Source organism: Dioscorea cayenensis, chromosome 2 (assembly GCF_009730915.1).
Source record: "Dioscorea cayenensis subsp. rotundata cultivar TDr96_F1 chromosome 2, TDr96_F1_v2_PseudoChromosome.rev07_lg8_w22 25.fasta, whole genome shotgun sequence".
Taxonomy (NCBI): domain Eukaryota; kingdom Viridiplantae; phylum Streptophyta; class Magnoliopsida; order Dioscoreales; family Dioscoreaceae; genus Dioscorea; species Dioscorea cayenensis.
Window position 1 is genome coordinate 7,958,432 of NC_052472.1, and position 22,691 is coordinate 7,981,122.

The 22,691-nt window shown below is 33.6% G+C and overlaps 1 protein-coding gene across 7 annotated transcripts; it reads left to right on the forward strand.

The window, feature by feature from the left end:
- Nucleotides 1–49: 49 nt before the first annotated feature.
- LOC120276439 (endoribonuclease Dicer homolog 3b-like) lies at nucleotides 50–20,856 on the forward strand. Of its 7 annotated transcripts, none has more exons than XM_039283203.1 (17): nucleotides 50–650; nucleotides 732–924; nucleotides 1,007–1,167; nucleotides 12,972–13,190; nucleotides 13,320–13,585; nucleotides 13,898–14,172; nucleotides 14,267–14,778; nucleotides 14,883–14,980; nucleotides 15,607–15,824; nucleotides 15,910–16,119; nucleotides 16,774–17,250; nucleotides 17,375–17,656; nucleotides 17,931–18,099; nucleotides 18,187–18,257; nucleotides 18,597–18,864; nucleotides 20,200–20,311; nucleotides 20,482–20,856. In XM_039283203.1, exons 1-17 carry the CDS (start codon nucleotides 595–597, stop codon nucleotides 20,681–20,683), a joined length of 3,789 nt encoding a protein of 1,262 aa, XP_039139137.1. In that variant the 5' UTR covers nucleotides 50–594; the 3' UTR covers nucleotides 20,684–20,856. The 7 variants fall into 7 exon arrangements, 6 of the variants coding, with proteins under 6 accessions (XP_039139137.1, XP_039139129.1, XP_039139120.1 ...); XM_039283195.1 differs by having other exon boundaries at nucleotides 17,931–18,069; nucleotides 18,151–18,257; XR_005541248.1 differs by having other exon boundaries at nucleotides 17,931–18,257; nucleotides 20,166–20,311; nucleotides 20,482–20,622.
- The last annotated feature ends 1,835 nt before the right edge of the window (nucleotides 20,857–22,691 follow it).

Here is a 22,691-nt window from a genome sequence, read left to right on the forward strand (position 1 = left end):
GCACATGTATTGCTTCTATTTCCTTCCTTACTGTCTGAGTAACAGGCCAATGTTTCTTGGTTTCAGGAAAATTTGGTGAACCATATTAAAAAAAGTTATTAATAAATCTTGACAAACTAGGCAGTAGATGGTCAAGGTCCTGAATTAATAAAACCAACAAAGATTATGCTTGAAAGATTAAGATTAATTAAATGAAGTACACGTGAAACAAGGTGATGGTTTTGAGACATACTTGTCTTTTGCTTCTGAGTCAATAAATCATGATGATGATGATAATAAACAAATAAATTAACAAATATAGTTGAGCCAATATCTCTGGAAACTTTCTTTTTCTCTAACTCTGATATCCTTGTTGTCTGTCCAATCAAAGCTTCACTGGAATTATTCTTCTGAGTTATAGGTGAAATCTATACTTCAATTTGCATATTTAAGGGAAATTAACTTTGTTCATAATACCAATTCTTATGGTCTAAACTATAGGTTATTGTTTTGACCATGGTAATTTGGTACCATTAAGTGACTTTTTGTTGTGCATCTTTCCTAGATTATGAAGGACTTTTGAGAACTGAACGTGGTTATTTAGAAGGAGGTAAAATGGGATTGATATCACCGAAGTTAGATAAACTGGTTCAGATTTTTCAATCATTTGGGTAGGATTTATAATTTTCTGTCCAATTTCCACCCAATGTTTAAACACTACTTTGTGCTTGGACTGAATTTGATTGTTGCAGATTATGTGAGGGACTACAGTGTCTAATATTTGTGGAAAGAATCATAACGGCCAGAGTAATTGAGGTGTTTATGAAGAAAGTTAAATTCTTATCTCACTTTTCAATCTCTTATTTGACTGGAGGAAGTTCAACCATTGATTCTCTAACCCCTATGATGCAAAAAACCACTCTCGATTTGTTTCGATCTCGGAAGGTATATTTATGGAGGAAAAGTGAATTTACTGATGTTCCTTTGCTTTTATGTTATTAACTGTTAATATTGAGAAGTTATGCAGGTTAACTTGCTATTTACCACTGATGTTGCGGAAGAGGGGATTCATATACCAAATTGTTGTTGTGTGATACGTTTTGACCTCCCCAAAACAGTTCGTAGTTATGTACAATCACGCGGGCGAGCACGGCAGAGCAATTCAATTTATATCCTTATGATTGAGAGGTAGCATCGTTTTTAGAACACATCAACTACTTTTCCTTTGACATATGCCTTTATTACGATCTAATATTTCTACATAAAAATTCTTAACGATTTATCTTTTGACTATTTTTCCTTCCTACAGTGAAGAATTTCACTATGGCGTTTATATTGTTTGGTTCTTATAATTGCACGTGAATTGTTATAATTTAGAGTACTTTATAAGCAATTCTTTTAAACAATTTAATTTTGAAATTTAACCTTAACATAATTTATATCGCTAAAACGGGCTTGATTTAGCCCATATGGTTGAAAGGTGGTAGTTTGAAACCACTGATTTTAGCAACATAGGATAAGTTATGGATGTGCAGAAGGCAGTAGTTTCAAATCGGTGCTTTATAAGCCGAGGGTTTCAAACTACCAGCTTTGTTTTTTGTTTTCTATAAATTTTTTATGAGGCACTGAAAACCAAGGCTTTATTTATTTACATTTATCTATAAAATTTTTATGAATGCTTTGGGTTTCAGATAAGAAGGTAAAACAAAAATCAGCTTCCAGAGCAGCCAGTTTTAACCACTGGCATTATTTTTAATATAATATAAATCCTGCATTGTGAAATGTTGATTATGTTAGGTTTAAAAGCCCGTAGTTTGGAAATTTTGGCTTCAAGGAAGGATTTTTATAAGCTGGCTGCTGGTATATTCAAGCTGCCATTTTTTTTTTAGTTATTATTTTTAATAATGTAATGCTGCCACTGCGAAATGCTAACTTGTAGATAAAGGGTAAGGGTTAAAAGCTGACTGTTTGGAACTGTTGGCTTCATTTATTTTCTTTAAGCTGGTAATTAGAAATAGCTGCTGTTAAGGTCTGTGTCATGAATTGAGTCTTTGGGCGATGCACATGAAAATCATCTTTGATAAATGGTGTCTTCTTCTTATTGTGATTCCTTCCTCTTGATGAACCTATGATGGATAAGATATGGAACTCATTGAAGGGAGCTCCTAACCTTAGACTCGTTAAAGTAAAGATAGTCTTAAACCCCGTAATTTGAATGAACTTCTGCTTGTCGTTATTCTTTTCTAATCATCCTTTTAAATAGAGTTACGTGGAAAATTAGTCTTGTAGAAATAGAATAACTAAAATTAAGGACTCATAATAATACTTGCTAAAATAGATTTTTCTATTATAGAATTAAACAATTATTTCAAATACTTGCTAAAATAAACTCTTCAAAAATGGAAGATAACCAAATCACTATTGAGATGACATGAGAAACGAGAACAATACTTTCAACTATGAAACATAACCAAATACTATCCCATGGTTTTATTCAATGTTGCGATGTAAGAATGTAGATCAACATAGCCAGATTCATAACAATTGAAGATGCTAACAATCACCTTACACCTACCTTGCAATGTCCTGTAGTAGGGTACACAAATTTGGTGCTAGCTCTTTTATCATCCCTTGTATATTAGACATAAGGGTTTAGGTCGGCTCTGATGCTTGATAGCATGAGTTTAGAAATGATATTTGCTGCAAGTATGGTTGTCCACTCAAATTGTTCATTTATACATGTGAGCAGCATTGGACGTTTCTAAGCATTCCATATTCGGCTTATTGGGGAGTGAATTGCGTTAAAGTGCCACACATAGTTCAAGTTGTTACATTTAACAATAAACATTAATTGGTTGCTCTTAGTTTTTATGAACTTTACTGTTTTTTGATTAATGCTTTACCTACTGAGAGCGTCTCCTCCTCTTTGCTTCGTAAAAGATGGCTGATCCATTTGTTCAATATAGTGTGCTCAACATCAATTTTTATATCAATTACTAGATCATTTTCTTTTGTGCTTGCTTCATTGATATAATATTCTATTGGTTTAATCTCTGGTTATGATCAAATTCTATGCATGCATCTATCCCAGGCAATACTTGCTTTATTTGAAATGTCTTCATCCATTGTGTCAAAGCTGCTTAACTTCTTTTCCATCCATTAGATTGTTCATCAAAATCTTCATCATAATCAGCATCCTCCAAAATTTCATATGTTCTCGACTGACCTTTATCATTGTTGTCAAGTGTTTGACCACTAGTAGTTGGTGGTGATTGTTTTGCATTTGATTTGATATGAGTTGCAATATCCTAATCAAACGCATTTTCCTGGTATGTTAAAGAAAGTAGAAAACTTCACAAACAAATAAACATTTAAAAAACATAAAACATGATTACTCGCCAAAGGACATGTATTTCATTGTTCTCTTTTTCATCATTATGAGTTGCTTCTTACACTATACCTCTCCTTCATTGGCTACGAAGGTTCACATAAGCAAATGTAATGTGCACTTCACTCCATCATTATCACAAATTTCTGATGCAACATATTTCTTACTACCAACCAGCCAATTGCATTTCACAACTAAGTGATATTCAACACTTGTAATTCCTACTGCTTCAGATAATTGGAATTCCTAGTTAATTGGCACTACTCGGTTAAAATCAAAGAATAACATGGCCCCACATTCGTGAAAATTGACTCAACAATTCCATTATACAAGAATAAGAACTAGCTTCAGACACATCATCAGACACGGAAACTAATAGTAAGAGTAACAAAATAAAGAAATAACACCATGCTTACCAATATTTCTATAATAATAGAGTCAATATTTTTTTTGACCAAGCTTAATCAGTCCCTACAAACAAAACAATTAATACAACCCATGCACGTTATTCATACACAACTATTGAGGCTTATGCACCAAATACACTAATAAGCCGAATTCGGGGTTTAACATTAGCTCAACTATTTTGAACTTAATAATATTGGAATATTTGGAAAATAACTTGACCATGGGTTGAACACTAATGTGCATTTATCCTGCTTATTGACTGTTGAACACTACTATCTTTAATTTTCTGAAACATCTCAGTCACTTACATAAAATTTGAAATTAGGACTGCTGTTCTCTTAATCTTAAGAATGGCCAAGGAGATGTGCAAACTTACAAGTGAACAACATATGAACCACTCTTTTGCAAAATCATTCAAGGATTAAACCAAATGAAACTAAAAATTCACAAGAAAAAGCACTCACTTTGGGAACTTATGTTGGAGTTTGGAAGAGGAAAATAGTTCATAGAGGAGAGCTTTGTGCTAGTATAAAGTTGGAGCAGAAATTGGAGAATATGAGGGGAGATGATAAGTAATTTCCAAAAACTTCTTTGATTTCTTCTGGAAGCAGATGTTCTGTGGGGAATATGATATTACCAGAGCTAGAGGAGAAACCTAACTTAGAGAAGATCCCAGAGGAACACCCTTTTTGAGATCAGGACTTCACTATCAATTTGTTACTAGCCATTGAAGTTTCAATCTTGCCAATTGAACCTTGTCCTTTTGGGTTTGTTGTATCTTGAATTTTTATTCATTTTTTTCATAAAAAAATTATTAGCTACTGACGAATATGTGCATGTGGCAGTCCATGTAGACTAGACAAGTGCATAATCATTATTATTATTTTTTTTTGGATTTCATAAAAAAAAATAATAAAGCAATGAGAATATTAACTTTTCTTTAATAATATGAAAAATGGCAATTTTGCACTTGCCTGGTCAAAGTGGGCTGCCACTTTGGTAGCCAATGCAATTTCATGGGAACGTGGATGGAGGTTCGAATTGTGGCAAATTTTTAAGTGCAGCATTTTATTGGGAAATTTGAAAACTTAAGGACAAGTGGAAAATTTGGGGCAACCTATAGGATTTAAAAGGTAATTTTTCCTAGGTAATATATGTTTCAATTTATTATTGATCCTTTTACTAATAGGAATTGATTACTTTGTTGTCTGCTGTTTGAACTTCAATATTTATGGTTGATTTTAGGAATATAAATACTGCTTGTAATTAACTAAGATTACAAGCAATTAGTTGAATTTTTCTTATTTTTTGACTAATGGAAGACAGGAAGATATATAGAGTAGCATTGCAATAAAAATATACCATACAATCCCATAATTCTAGCAACAAAAAATTCCTTAATTTAAGGAATAAATATACTCTGAACTAATAATAATGTAGAATTTATATATATATCAACAGAGTTTCCTAGAAAATAGGAACTAATTCTGTGACCTATTTTTCCTACTTGAAGTTGATGGATAGATGTCTATCATGCATATCTTGATAATGAGAAAGTTACAGTTAAGGAACAATCCCTTTGTAAGAACATCAGTTAGCTCCCGCTTCAATCTTTTCCTTTGTAAAGTACCTATTAATTTCACTAGATTTTTTTTTCTTTTTTTTTTGTGTGTGTATGTGTGTGTTTGTGTGTGTTTGTGTTTAATAACTTTAATTGGGTTGCGTGCAATGGTAATGGCTTGTCATCCGAGTCAACTTCAAAGCATGTTCATATGTCTCTTTAGTTCTTCCAAATCTCATTTCAGCCACATCTTGTTGTGACCTCCATTTGCCAATGATCTGTATTATGCCTTTGCACTACCTCGAGCAACCACATTTTGTTTCTTGCTTCCTCACACTACTAAGTTCCCCACAGAAAAGTGCAATAGCATCATATTGATTTTCAACTTATGACTGAGCTTGCCTAATCTGCATTTGTATTTGCCTCAATGCTCTGTGTTTATTCTTCTCATAGAATAGGCCTTTTTTGGAGAGCTCTTCAAAGAGTTAGAATTCAATACAAAGCTTCAAGGTGATCTTCAGGAGGAGAATTCATTAAGTTACATACAAGACACCATAAATGTAATATCAGGTCTTGTGTGTGACAATAAATTAGCTTTCCAACTAACTTTGCTACCATGATGTATTCACTAGATCATCTTTGATGTCCCTGAGCTTCTGATTTGGATAATTGGATCTCTATTGATGACAACGACTTATTCCCATTTCAATGAGTAGGCCAATGACATATTTTCTTTGTGAAACAACAGTTCATTTTTTTTATCCAGCTATGTCCATTCCAAGCAAATATCTCTACAATCCTCAGCCTTTAATATCAAACTCAGATGCATGACACCTTTTTAGTCTCGCCATCTTAGTTGTGTCATCCCTAGTCAGAATAATATCATCCACATGCACTATTAGATGGTTGCCTTCTTATTAGTGGAATACTTTGTGAAACTGTGTGATGAATCTATTCTTGAATCTGTTCTTGACTTTTTACAAATTGATTAAACCTCTCAAATTAAGCTCTTGGCGACTATTTTAATTGCTATAGAGATTTCTTCAGTTTGTAGATTTCCGATACAAATTTCTCCTTAAAGTTTGGTGGTAGATCCATGTAAACTTCTTCATCTAAGTCTGCATTAAAGAACATATTCTTTACATCTAGTTGTTCTAGAGCCTAGTTAAGATTGGCTGCAATTGACAAAATCACTTTTACTGTGTTTAGTTTTACCATGGGTACAAAGGTTTCAACGTAGTTGATACCATATGTTTAGGTGAAACCTTTAGCCACTAAACTTGCCTTGTATTGCTTAAGTTATCCATTTCACTTGTATTTTGTTGTAAACACCCATTTGAATCTAAACATTTTCTTCTGTCTTGGCAGATCCACTACCTTCCATGTCCTTTTATATTTTGAGGGCCCTCTCCTCCTCAAGAGTAACCTTTTTGAACTTGAGAACTTGTAGAATATCTTATGTAGTCTTTCAAATTTCCACAGAAGACAATTGCGAAGTAAAAAAAGGGCGAAGGTAGATGACATAGCTTTGTAAGAAACAAAATTTGAGATGGGGTGTTTAGTACAAGTTCTAATGTCTTTTCAGTTAAAAATGGAACATTAAATTTAGAAAAGCTAGCCTTTGATTAATCAACTCGGAATTAGATAAACTAGCTTAGATAGGTTCATCATGAAGGTTACCTTTGGAGATTTGGTGGAGATTTGATCATTCTTCGTTTTGGACAATTAACCTTGTTGAGAGGCTATCGGTTCATTGCTTTGACATTGTTTCCTTTGCGAGTAAACAAAAAGTTCTTGGTGCCTGTCATCTCTCTCTATTGTTGTTCCTATCAAATTAGGAAATGACTTAATAGAATTTGGACATGGGTTTTCGTTAGTTGAAACACTAGGTTCTGTGTTTACGAATAAATTTGGTCCATTAGAAGTCATTATGGTGTCTTCTGAAAGACATCTAAGTATCCTGAATCGTTATGTGTCTTCCCTTGAAGATGAGTTTTCAAAAATGATTTAGACTAAAACAAAGTGACATCTATGATGACAAACATTTTTTTGAAAATAGGATCATCACATTTCTATCCCTTCTGAGTTGGAGCATAAGCTACAAATATACACTTCCTTGCTCTTAGATCTAATTTGCTATGGTTGTGATCTTGAATATGTGCAAAAGCAATACATCCAAGTACTTTTAATGGTAAGTAAGAGCATGGCTTAAATGTGGAGAAATTCTTCTGAAAAACACTTAGGTGGCGATTGGTTGGAGGTAATATTGTATTAAGCCTGGAATTTGGACAAGGTAATCTACCCCATTTGGTTGCTTTACTTGCTTAGAATAGGAATAATACATTTCGCCATCTAATAATTTTTGGTAATATGACTGGTAATGTAATTTCCGGCTCAATAGGTGGTAATCTAATATTCCGGGGAGTATAATTTTTTTTTCTAATTATGCCCTTGTTATTTTACCCTTTTGGACTAAAATAACCTTCAAATTCATTGAAATTTCAAAAATATCAACTTGTTAGATATTTCAAAAATAAGACGACTTACGTATTTTTTGTTCTTCTATTTTCTTTGTGTATGTAGAAGATGTGATGACAAATGACTGTTGATGTTGATATTTGAATATGTATGCATATATGTGGAGATGAATTTACAGCTGTAACTTGTCTATGAATGTCTTTCTATTCTTTTTTAATCAGTTTTTTTGTTGACGGAGAAAAAGATGCATGGAGTTTCAAATACAAAGTGATTAGTGATTGGGGCAAAAAGAAAAAAAAAAGAAAAGAAAAAAAAAAGAAATATTATCTGCATTTGGTACACATTATATGTTCATATGGTATAATATATAAAGATGCATGTGCTTGCGCATCGTGATTGCCCATTCTGGTTAGTGTGTAATTGGGCAGTATATATATGTGGCAAATTGTTTTAATTGCTTATTCAAAATGCAATATACCTCTATCTTTAGTTTGATTTTAATTAACTTGATTTTAATAGAGAGGCGGCTAGCTAAGATAGGAAACAAATCATTGAATGTAGGTTTGCAGATATATATAATAATATATACGATAGACAACTTTGATATTCACATCAAAATGTTATGAACTTTGATATATTTGACACCTATTAGGTAAGCGTACTTTAGTAAAATGCCAATTAGTAAAATAAGATTTCCATCTAACCAAACATGGTAATGTTACATTTTAGCCACATTCTTGCCTTGTTAACCAAACAGAAATTGCATATATTTTTGTCAACATGTCTTGGGAATTACATTCCCAATTCTCTTTTTCCTGGCAGTAATGTAAGATTTTGTGATCTAAATGGGCCCTCAGGCGTGTTTGAAATTTTAAGATTTTTATAGACATTCCATTTGTAAGATATGTAGCTTTAACGATATTTTTATACCAAACTAAGGAACCTTATTTGTAAAAAACTATGCTTTAGCAACCTCTACATTTGTTTTTCTGTTCAGCTACCTCATTTTGTTGAGATATGTTATTGTAAGGATTTTGATGAATTATACCTTTTTTTCCAAGAACTTACGTAAGACTTTGTGAAAATATTCTTTTTCATTGTCACTTTTAAAAATTATTATGTTTTCTTGAAACTGTGTTTCCAACATGGTATAAAATTTTTTGAAAATGTCTTCTATTTCAGAAAAGTGTTGAAACCATCAGTTAATATAATCAGTCTTGGTTCTTGGCATGGTTTTTGGGGGAAAATGAGCAGTGGTGTTTCGCTAATTCACAAATCTCACAATGGAATGAAGGTGGACTTTAATTTTTCCACAAACTAGGAAACGAATGTTTTAAATAATGAAAGCTTGGATGTCGTAATCTATACAGCTATAGCATTTATCACTTGAAACAGAAATAGGTTGAAAACATGTACTTTGAACTTGTTTTCTTGAATCAGTTTCATCTTCAAAGAAATAATGACATCCTCTTTCTTTAGCATTGCCAATCATCTTCCCTTAAACCAGTTCGTGAAACTCAGAGGGATAGAAATTAGCTTGACAATTGAGATCATTAGTCAACAGATTACAAGACAGTTTAGGCACATAGAAAACATCATGCAGAGTCAAGGAGGGAGACATAACAATGGATCCAGCACTAGCTATTGCCGATAGAGAATTATCAATAATCTTGATTTTTTTTCCTATGATCAGTTGCTCTGGAGTCTATGGTTTAAGAGATGTTTAACTATAATTACCACCAAGGAGAGCAGTGACAAAGTTTCCTTTCTGTGCCAAAGAACAAGAGGGATTGACTTTTGTGGAAATGTTGTAGCTGTTTTATTTTTGTTAATGGAGACACTACTAGAATGACTTGCAACCCCTGGTTCTCTGCATGAGAGGCTTGAAATGTTCGGTTTTCACCTCCTAGTTTCTTCTTCCAATTTGAAGGTTTCCATGAATCTTCCAGCTTGAGCCTGTTCCAAGTTGTTTTTTTTTTCATTAAACTCGTGGCTGTTTTTGCCAGGAATAGAAAAGAAAAAAAGTTTGAGAGCCTTACTTAAAAAAATAAATAAATAAATAAATAACCGATTCTCCTTGTTATTTGACTAATAGAAGACACAAGAATATGTAGGGAATCATCTCAACGAATGTCATTAAATCTCTTACTTATAGCAACAGAAAATTCAGTAATTTTAGGGATAAGTATATAATGAATAACAATGGAAATCTTCCATATCTTCTTTTTAAAAAAATAATAAGATATCAACAAAATTAGAAACTAATCCCTAGAAAATTGATACTAATTCTGTGATCTGCATTTTCTAGCTATTGGACATTAAATTTTGGAGAAGAAAAATCAGGTGAATAAAGGAGAAAGATGCTAAAAGCTATCACAATTAAATAATTGCAAAATTTTCTTTTTCATCATTAGCAGTTTTATGTTTTTCCCATAGAATGAACTGAGTTGTCTCATCAAAACTCAATTTCTAAAAGCAAGGCCCATTTGTTTCCTTCCTTAAAAGAATTTCTAGTTCTACTGTCAGGAATTATTTCGTTTTATCTTAAAATAAAAAGAACAGCTTTCCTCAAGATTTGGAAATTATAAGAAAATCATGCAATGAAGATGTGGACTGACCTTATAAGGGTTAGTAGAATTATGAATAAGTAGATGAATGAGGAAGGATAATGAACGTGTCTGTTTTCAATATCTCATCAATATTTGCTTGATTTCCAACAAATAACTTATATATTTCCGTACTAATTAAAACAACCTGAACATATTTCTTAAGTTTTGACCCAAATTCAGCCAACGTGTTGATGGACATGAAAAGCCTTGATACCTTGTTTGGATCCTTAAGTTACTGAACTCTGGTTAAGATTTTCTATTGAGCTGTTTGCCAATAAAAGTTTTAGATTTCTTCAAGGTCTCAGAGTAAATGTTTCCTATGTTGCAAATTATGGAAATTTGTAGCATTAGAAAGATGCATTCCTTCTAGAAGCTTACTGATTCATATTGCTCTGCTGCTTATTTTGACAATAGCATAATGTGTGGCATGTGGAACTTGCCTTGTGTTTTTAATCACTTTCGGCAAGGTACCGGAGCTTGATCTAAGTTTAGCCAAAGGTTTGTACCTTGATTTAGAATCATGATGGAAATTAGTCAACTTTTTTTTTGGATTACTGTTTGACTCCTTTCCTGCAATTCTTCCTTTGCATTCTTTCAAGTTCCATTTTCTACTCAATGTATCTCTTATTGTGTTGTCTGAGTCCTTGAAAATTAAAGATGTTCCTACCTTGTTTACTTGGTGATTCAGTTTAAATTTTGCTTTTCTTTAGATTAGAACTAATTTTAAATTGCATGTCGTAATTTCCAAGTTCTCCCATTTATTACATAAACTCGAATCTTTCATTCATGATGCCTAGAAAATTTTTTTTTAATGTTCAACCTCATCTTCCTACCTCAAAACCCGTGTGACTTAATTCCATATGTTGAAAGGTGGTGGCTGACATTATCAGATAAAACTTTATCCCATGTTCAAGTTTTAGTTAAATCAAATAATTTTGATGACTAATTAGTTAACAAAAAGCCTTTAGTAGCTCATAATCTCATGACCATTGTGGACTAACAGGCTAGCATAAACATGGTTCGTGAGCCCTTTAGCAATTTGAGCATTATTGGCTCATCATTCTGGATACATTCTAAGCAAGGATTGCCTATTGTGATTTGAGTAAATCACTCTAGGGTGGCCATTAACCTCCATATGTTGCTTAAACTCTTGATCTATGAGATTGTTGATCTTTTCTATGGTTATAATTGTTACGACTCATGAGACAAAGGCAGGGCATGCATTGACTTGTTAGATTTGCTTCCACAAATGAGCATATTTGCATCGTCTATGAGTTATTCAATTTTTGCCATTAATCAGGCATTATTTTAGAGAAGATTGTTTGTTGCAATGCCAATTTTTTCATGTAATAAGAAATTTATATTTTAACTAAAAGTTTTCAACTGATGCAAGCATTGGTTTGAAGGCTTGCTCTAAATTTATGGCTGGTAAAAGGCAATAGTTGATACTGGATATCATTGTTGGTTTTTTACTTGATATTGGATATTATTGCCCTAAAAAGCCGCCACTATGATATTTTGGACCAAAATGGCATTAAATTTGAAATTGTTGGTTTTCATGGTGATGAAACCATAGCAGTCACCTTTATCTGACATACCTTTATTGATTAATGGGCCCAAGCAGACTCACTTCTGCAGATAGTTCTACTTGCATGATTTGAATTTTTTTTTTATATGCATTGTTTGTCTTTGAAGGTCTATAAACTTATAAATGACTGGTAAATGCCATCTTTTCACTTGATTGGAAATGTTCTTGAAAAGGATGTGGTGATGAAAATTTATGTTTTACCTTTTACACATATTCGTTGTGGCAAGTTTAGGTATTTATTTATCTATTTGTGATTTAGACCTGATTTGTCTTATGAAAGGGGAATTATAAAATTCTTGTTTATCATTTGCCAATTTTCTTATTGACTTGTATTTCTTTGGATGATATGATATCAAATGTGTATTTAGAATATTTGACAATTTGTGGCTTATGCTTTATTCACACACAAAATGATACAAATATGTAGTGCTTTGGCATGGCCGCATGAGGTGCCTCCTCTTACTCCTGCCTTACACCAACTACCATGAAACACTTAAATGCAATGTTTCCAACAAGCACTTCTCGGAAGATTTTCTACTTGGATGGTGGGTTGACATCTTTTCTATAACAATGCCAATTTTTTCTTTGAATGTGTTTTTTTTTCCATTGCAACTAAAAGGCTATCGATGGTGCTTCTTGTACCAATACATATAAAAATAAAAAGCAATTAGGTGATAGCACACATATGCCCTGAACCTTTTTGGAGAGGTAATATCCATGTCTTTGACTGCTAAAACTGGTCCCATGTTCATCTATTAGGAATTTCCTTCTGTGGCCTTTTCTTGCCCCTTCTATTATTTGTTTGTTCAACCAACATGAAACACGTTTTGCTTTTAAAGGTTTTTTCCCCCTTCTATTAGAAGAAATGTGGTGCACTTTTGTACTTTTAGTGCATTGCTAAACATTATACAATTTTGGAGACAATGTTTAAACTAGTTCTAAATGCATTCCTTTCTGCAGGGGAAACAATAAACAAGAAGATCAGCTTTTTGATATTATTAAAAGTGAACAGTCAATAATGCAAACTGCATTGTGCAGGGATTCTTTGACTGATATTTTTAAATTTGATTGGAAAGACGATCTTAATGCATTCTATGTCAAGTCAACAGGAGCAAGAGTTACTACAGATTCTAGTGTTAGTCTCATTTACAAGTACTGTGAGAGGCTTCCAAAAGATAAGTGAGTCTTGCCTTCTTGCTCTATGTGGTGTATTCTCTTATTCTAAAAACATAATTGGTCCTTATTATGTTGATCATGAAACATATTTAGCATTTTGACCCCATAACTAAGCTTTAAATATTTTGATAGGTATTTTACTCCAAAGCCGATTTTCAACTCAACTTTTGAAGGAGGGAGATACCAATGTTCCTTAACCTTACCCCCCAATGCTGCATTTCAAACAATAGTTGGTCCTCCCAGCATCAACTCTAAGTTAGCGAAGCAGCTTGTGTCATTGGATGCATGTGTGGAACTCCACAAATTGGGAGTTCTCAATGACCATCTTCTTCCTCTTGCTGAAGAGCCTCGGGAGATTGATGCTGCTGAAGCATACAATAACTATGCTTCTGGGGCTGGTATGCTACTTCACTTTGTGTGCTTATGACAATATATATGGCTAGTAGATCAGTAAGTTCACATTGAGAAAAACATTAAACTATCCCTACACTTAGAATATAAGCTTATATGACATTTGAAACATGATGCAAATCCTTGGGAATCTATTGGAGTATTAATTGTCCTTACATGTCTTATGGTTGAATTTCTTAAACATGGTTTTCTCATAGCATGGATTGTTAGATTCTTGCATTTTATATTCATTCATTTGATTTATTTATTTATAATTGGGTCATGTCAGAAAAACATAGTTATTTTTTGGATTCTTGTAGGTACATCAAAAAGAAAAGAACTTCATGGAATGACAAGGATTCGGGCTTTATCAGGAACATGGGCTCATGAATCTGTTGATGTCACTTTAAATGCATATAAAATTAATTTTTTTTGCAACCAAGAAGGCGAAAAATACTGTCCATTTGCGCTATTGCTAAACACAATACTGGATGATGATGTAGCCAATGCTGCAATGGATCTTTTTTTGATACCTAACAAGATGGTCAAAGTTTCTATCAATCCTTACGGACAAGTTCATCTAAGCGCTGAGAAGGTCTATTTGAGATTCATATTCCCCAATTCACATTATTTTTTCTTACACATCCTATTTGTAGAATCACTTATCGGGGGGTAATTTTTTATTTCAGCTGAAAAAGTCAAAGCGTTTCCAAGAATTCTTTTTTAATGGAATATTTGGCAAGCTGTTAGTGGGATCTAGATCTTCCGCAGAGCCAAGAGCTTTCTTGTTTAAAAGAGAGAAAGAAATTCCTTGGAGCTCCTTGAATATGTATTTGCTTTTACCTGTTGAAAGTGCTGCAAGTCAGGAAATTGCTAGTTTCCACTGGAAAGGCATTGATGCATGTGCTTCTGTGGTTGAACATTTACTAGATTCATACTCACTGGATGGTGAATATGAAAATTCTTCCCTTTCCAGTTCAAATTCGTATGGAACATTTGGGAGTGAAGACATTGTGCACTTGGCTAACAAATCTATTCATATTCAACATTTGAGAGACTCGGTAGTTTTTGCAATTCACACTGGAAGGATCTATTCTGTTCTTGATGTTATAAATAATGTTACACCAGAGAGTTCATTTGATGAGATTTATGACCAGAAACCATCCAAGTCTTGTTCTTTCGTGGATTATTATCTTTATAAGTGAGCACTTTTCAAATCTCTCCATGTTGCTACATCTTGCTGTATTTCAAATTTGTTTGTTATTACTTATACAGACCTTAATATATATATATATATATATGCAGGTACAATATTAGGCTAAAGTATCCACGCCAGCCTTTGCTATTGCTAAAGCAAAGCCATAACCCTCATAATCTTCTTTTGTCGAAGTTAAAATATGAAGGTTTGTTATGATATGACTTCTGACTCCAGTTTACTTGAATGGCAAAAAGCTTCTTGTTTTACATCTTTCATGCAATTAATGGTATCTTATTTTGAGTGGCTCAGTCATATAGAGACTTGTTGAACATGTCCCCTGTAGGGTACTTTATATCTTTTTTTTTCAAAGAACTTCTGAAGGAGATTTAAATTGTTTCAGTAGTGATATAATGAAACCATTGTTCTCACTCATATAGCATTCCAGACAATGTTAGTGGTTAAATATATCAACAAGTGCTCATGAGTCATTGTATAGAGGCAAAAATTAAAGGAAAAATGAAGCGCACAAATTCAAAGATAACCATCACAGCTTGACGTTTCCTCCTTTAGTTGTTTGTTATTATAAATGTTAAACCATTTCTGCTCTAACAAGCAATCTTTGGTCAATAGTCTGGCTGTCTGCTCCTTCAGTGTTGCATTTTGACTCTTCCTGGTGCTTGGATTCTTTGAAAATATGGAATCATTCCAGACTTTTAATATCAATTTGCCTTTGGTGTGCTTGTTAGCCTAATTTAACATATATTATATTTCTAGTATATTAAATATTGACTTGATTGAGGGAGTAAGGTTGTCAATCTTCTATATCTTCAGATGGTTTTTCTGGGCAGAATACTATTTCAGAGAAAGAGCAAGTTCACTCTCATATTCCACCTGAACTTTTGGTCCACATTGATATCTCGACTGATATTTTGAAGTCATTCTATCTATTACCTTCTGTCATGCACCGATTGGAGTCTCTAATGCTGGCTGCCCAGTTAAGAGAAGAAATTGGTTATGCTCCTAGCCATTCTTGGATACCAAGTTCTGTGGTTTGTATTAGTGCATTATTTATTTGACTAATATTCTATAAATATGTATCGCTCTCCTAATGGCTGCCCTTGTCATTCTTCTAAGATTTTGGAAGCAATTACAACATTAAGATGTTGCGAGAGCTTCTCTTTGGAGCGATTAGAATTGCTGGGTGACTCGGTTCTAAAATATGCTTTGAGTTGTCATCTTTTTCTCAACTATCCCAAAAAACATGAAGGGCAGCTATCAGATCATAGATCATGGGCGGTTTGTAACTCAACTTTACACCGCCTTGGGATCAGTCGCTATTTACAGGTATATGAGCTTTCTATTATGCTGGTTGCTTTGAAATATTTTTTTGAGGTCAACTGAATGTATATTGATTTGAGAGTAGATTTATCCAGTGTGGCACTGATGAGAGCTTTACTATATATTTATACATATTTTGTTGTTAATTTCTCAAACTTCATTGCCAATATATGTTACCAGGTCTCCAAACTAACAATTATCTTCCAAAAACAGTGTCCAACCTATGTGTCCCTTTGTACACAACAAAGATCATGACATAGACTGTCTTCTTAACATGCTGGTCAAATATAGGCGCATGGATTCTTTAACTTTACTTGATTTAATCAGAGAGAAGCTGATGATAGTAATCCAATATGAAATCATCAGGTTTCTTTTATGTTAGAAGCGAGAATTTCAAGTTTCAACTCTTTTTTATTCTGCTTTTTAATTTTTGAATTAGTTTGTGTTATTTTTTTATTCTGTATTAGAAGTCGACGTGAGATTAAGAGAAATTGGCTGGGAATTTTATACTTAAATTTCTTATGCAAGCTTTTATATGGTTCTACACTTCCACTATTTCTTAGTGAATTTCCGTATACACTTAAATCTAAATTACGTTTTATTGGGTTTTATTTACTAGTCTTATATATGTACTTTATAACTGTAATTTTTAATTTATAGGGTTATATTCGAGACACTGCATTTGACCCACGGCGTTGGGTTGCTCCTGGACAAATTTCTTTGCGTAACTTTCCATGTGAATGTGGGTTTGATTCCTTTGAAGTGCCAATCGAGACAAAATTTATCACAGAGGAGATATCTATTGTGATGGGAAAGGCATGTGACAAAGGCCACAGGTGGATGTGCTCCAAAACTATTGCAGATTGTGTTGAAGCACTAATAGGAGCATATTATGCTGGTGGTGGTTTGGCTGCTGCACTTTCAGCCATGAAATGGTTGGGCATCAATTCCGAATTTCAAGAGAAAAATGTGATAGAAGCCAAGAACATCGCTTTATGTTGGTCTTACCTTCCAAAATTTAATGAAATCAAATCTTTAGAGTCAAAATTAGCATACACATTCTCAGTCAAAGGGCTACTACTGGAGGCCATCACTCATCCAACTCAACAAGAGTTGGGAATTGCCTACTGTTACCAGGTTCTACATGATGTTGCATTTCTCTTAATTGAATGGACTAACTTATCATGTGACGAGTCAATTCTTGTAATGCAATGTGCATCAGTAATTCTTACCTATAACTTTTATTTTGATGTCTTTTCAGAGGCTTGAATTTTTGGGTGACTCTGTTCTGGACCTTCTCATTACATGGTACCTTTTCTGCAACCATACAGATATTGAACCTGGCAAATTGACAGACATGCGTTCAGCCTCAGTTAACAATGATAATTTTGCTTTCGCTGCTGTGAGGAATAACCTTCATGTGCACCTTCAACATGGCTCTGGACTACTCTCTAAGCAAATTACTGAATATGTCAGATCTATTTCAGAATTCGTTGTTGACCAACAGTTAATCTCATCATCTGATTCTTTTAAAAGCCCAAAGGTTTGTGCTTTCTTTGATTTATTTCCATCATTGCTGAGATTAAATTTAAATATTAGAACTTAAATGTTTTACCCACAACTATATTGAGCTTCAACACCAAAGAGAATTTTTATGATTTTGTTTAAATATTTATTTAATATTTATTTATTTATTCCTATTTTGACCTTCCAACTGCTTTTTCTTCCTTTTATGCATTCTTTCCAGTAGATGACCATTAGTTCAAAATCTTCAAAAATGAGGTTTATTTTAGTATAAGATTCTTTATCTGGTGCAGGCTCTTGGGGATATGATGGAGAGTATTGCTGCGGCGGTACTAATAGATTCGAATCTTAATCTAGACAAGGTGTGGGAGGTTTTTAAGCCATTGCTTTCACCCCTTATATCACCTGACAAGCTTGTGCTACCCCCTTATCGTGAGCTGATTGAGCTATCTAGCCATATAGGTTGCTTTCTAAAGATTAACTGTGCAAATAAAGGGGGCAATTGTGCTGCAGAAATTGCATTGCAACTGAAGGATGATATGTTGGTAGGTCATGGTTGCGACAGCAATAGGAAGGGTGCGAAGGCACAAGCAGCTATTTGTTTGTTAAAAGCTTTGAAGGTTAGCTAGTTCAATAGTAGTTGCAGCTTTAATCATTTTCAGCATCAGTCTTCATTCATTAACATTATCTTCCATATTTTATCTTATCTTATTTGTTCAGAAAAACTATGAGCTAATAATGTTAATGTCAAAATGATATTTTGCTCGACTAACTATGAGCTAATAATCTGGTATGATGTTTACTTAAATTTGTAGAATTAGAGACGTTTTTATTCATATATCGAAGCATTAAGTTGGCTGATTATTCTATTCCTTTAGCGTGCATATTTATTTTGTATGTGCAAGGTACATGTTTTTCTTTATATCTATTTACAGTTGCATGGGTTTATCTTGCAACAGGAAAGAGGGATTTCACACACTGAGATTGTAGCCAAGAAGGGGCAGCAAGAATTTGCTTCTGGTTACAGATCTTGTACTTCAAGTTTGGCTCATAATGATTCTTTCTTTGAAGATGGTCACATTATCAATCTGAGATCCTGTAAAAAAGAAAAGTCATTGGACAGATCAACAATTTCAAGTTTGTCTATGAAGCCTGCCTTCGTGGAAGACGAGAGCTGTATACTTGAGCACTCCAGAAAATTGTGCAATCCCAAATTTAATGAACCAGGTATGTCTGCTTGCATTGTTTTGGATAATTGAACTTAACCATGTCTTGAATTTTTGTGGATTAGCCAATCAAGATTCTCTTCATTTTTGAAGAATGGAAATGAGATTTGATTTTATGTCTCTTTCGAAGTTATGGTAAATGTATTTTCTGAAGAAACATAGGTGTGATAAAATATATTCAAGATATTTTGATTGCCAATAACTTGTTGAGTTAGATTACTGAGTTAACACCTTAAGTCTCATATTCTCAAGACAAGATGCATAGTGCCATATATTCCCCTTCTTGGATTCTTCTCACGTTTCGCATCTACAGGAAGAATGGCATTTCCATGTTGGTCATCCTATGGATGTTTGTAGTCGCTTTTGGTTATCAATGAGAAAAGTAATAATCCATTAATCGAGATTTTTGTAGCTATTTTTTCCTCATGTGATCTTCTCTGGAGCCTTGTAATTACTGAGCAAATAGCAAGATATGGGCTATGTCTTGTTTTAGTCGTAATTGTGACCAACATATCATTAGAAGTTCTTTCTAATATTGCAAGCTGATTTTGTGTTATATCTGTCTAATTTGTTTTCACTAAATATTTATTTGACTATTTTAAAAAGGTGTATGGACTACCTAGGCTGTCTAAACTTCAACCTTGAAAATGCTCTTTGTGATGGGCCTCTCCAATTACCGTCTGAACTTAATCCATTGAATATTTCTTCCCAACATCTTCCACATGTTCCTAATTTTCATTTGCTCACATAGATACATGATAAACTAACCAGCTGGGAGAGCCTACCACACCTCACCATGATGAAATCTCTTGCTACTTTTGGGTCATACAAAATATGGCTTGGTCAAAGTTCGCGAGTGGTCACATTCGAACCAGTCTATATTTTTCTTTGGTTGCTTTCACTCTGAACACATGCACTAATATGCATGTCTGCTGCACGCCTCATAATATAATCTTTGGCCAAGGCCTCTAGTGCCCATGACCAGAGCAATTGTTATATGGTCCTATGGTTGCATTGACTCATTAAATGCATTGATATACATGTCTGCTACTGCATGATTGCATGCTCATTTATGTCATTTGCAGTAACCTTTATACACCAAACTTGGACATGTCTACTTAGGGTAAATTGCTAATTTTGCCCACTATATATTGCCTTGTGTCCTTATATTTTTTTCAAATGCATTACAAGTATGCTTTTTATGTTGGTACCCTAACGGCTTTACTATTGCAACCTTTAGTACATGTGCTAATTGTCATAGTATGAATTGAGTTTATTTCTGTTCTGCTTCAATTTTCATAGGTCTATTCAAGATATTCATATTTGGTCTTTCCAGTTGTTCTTCAGTTAAAGACCGAGAAAGGAGGTCCCAGAACTGAACTTTTTAAGCTCTGCCAAACACTACAATGGCCACTACCAAGATTTTTATCAACAGAAGAGAAGAGCAGGTACATTTGAGTTAAATAAATAGAATAACCACTGTATCCCTGTAAACATAGACCATATCATTTTCAATCATTTAAATGACGATTCATTAGGTGAACTTTTATAGGTGAACTTTTATACCCATCACCATTGCCACTAATCGCCACTAATCTCATTATCATTTTGTTATCAGGACTCCAATCTGCCTGGATGGGATGGAAACGCCTCATTTCAACACTTTCGTATCATGTATCAGGCTTCATATACCCAATACTGTGACTATAGAGCTCATGGGTGAGAAAAGAACAGATAAGAAAAGTTCACATGATTCAGCTGCTCTCACCATGCTGCAAGAGCTTCAAAAACAAGGCATATGCGTCCTTAAGGAGCCATGAATTTATATGTTATGATGAATATAATGAAGTTATATGTTATCATCATCACTGCATATAATGAATTTATATGTTTTCACCTCTTATGCCCAAATTGCATTTTGGGAGGTTGTTGGTTGATTGAGGACAATGTGATATTTTCCGATATTGTGATTTTATTGGACAGTACTTTGATATGTTTGGTTTGTTGAGCAGCAGTATTGTTTTTCTCTCTTCTTTGTTTTTGTATGTGTGTTATGCTAAAAATTGATATCACATATCTGGTGTGTACGTTAAACTAGGTCTGGCAATGTGTCATGCTTGTGCTTATATTCTGGTTTCCTTTTCAGGCTGTTGATTTTTTATTTTGTTTAGCTCCAGTAGGGTTTAAAAAATATATATATATATATATATATATATATATATATATATATATTTACAGTTATGGAGCCTCTTTATAGCCATAGGAAAAACTTGTGTTTATGTCATATGTTAATAAAATTAACTAGGTGAATAATTGTCCTTGTTCTGGATGAAAAGGTTAATAGGGTTCCTCACAATCTTCGATTTTTCTCCTATACTGATAAATGAGGAAATTATGGGTATTGCTGTCATGGGAAAAAATGATGAGAGTGGGTTTGAAAGAGCAGAAGATTGGAAGATAGCTTTTCTTTATTAAGTGCAAAGCCATTTGTGATGCTCTAGTCCAATTCTCATCTGCATTCTTCTGTTTTTAAAATATTCCAGTGGCAAGCATGTCCTTGCTGGAGATTTGTTGCACATATAAATTGCATTATAAACATCATGCATTTAGCTAGTATTCATGCATTTTTTCCTAGTTTTTTTATGGTCATTTCCCTTTCTCCTTGTACAATCTACTTCTTCTAGTTGTTTTTCATTGTAGGAAGTGGAATTGGGTGAGAAACCCTCGAGGCGGAAGAAACACAGTACCTACAGTGGTCTCGAGAAGCACCAGTGGTCCATAAAGAATGCGGGGCCCAGCCTTTATCTTTTGGCTAATAAGAGGACCATAAAGGACCATAAAGGACCAAAAAGTGAACAGAAAAGAGAAAACCATAAGAACTATATTGAAATATTTTAAAAGCAAATTGATGAAAATTATGAATGGCAGAATACAAAAGTCACAGGAAATATATTAATATGAATTTATATCTTCTATGTACATCCATAGATAAAAAATCTCTGTTACTGTAAACAGTAATTACTGTATATTACTGTTTATCAGTGTTATCTGTTGGATCGAAATCCGATGGTTAATAACTGGCATCCATAGATATCTTATCTATGGGCATCTATAGAGTCCTCTGTTAATATATTGCCACATATAAAACACTCATAGGCCAAGTTTCTCCTCATTAATTTTAGTTAAAATATATAAACGCATGTGCATGGTTAAATATTATAATAGGTCACCAAATTATGATCATTTTACACTTTGGATACTAGATTTTAAGTTTAGTTTTTACAGGAGGTCATCCAAGGGGATCCGGGGAGGAATTGTTGGTTGGATGCCGGAATTACTACTCGGTCTTTACATGTCATCGGTCTCATGAGTTTTGCCCCATAGCATATAGGTATAATACCCTAATTGGTCCCTCTACTTTTCTCTCTCTTCCCTTTTGGTCTCTCTACTCAGAAATGCACCCGACTAGTCACTCTATTTTTGAAAATGTGCCCATTTAGTTAGAAATACTCCCAACTAGTCACTCTCTTAAAAATAACCCAACTAAATGGGACTAAGCGGGTGTATTTTTAAAAGTAGAGGGATTAGTTGGAAGCATTTCTAACTAAGTCGGCACATTTAATTTTATTTATTTATTTATTTATGTATTTATTTATTTTCAGTTTAAAGTTGGTGTATATATATAAATATAGATATATATATATATATATTAAGGTCTGCCACCATTTCCACTTATCATAACTTTGTATAGATTTGTTTTATAATATAAGTGAGAGGTTTCCGTGGCTAATTAGAGTCTTATTGTTGAAGCATGTGCATTAGGCAATA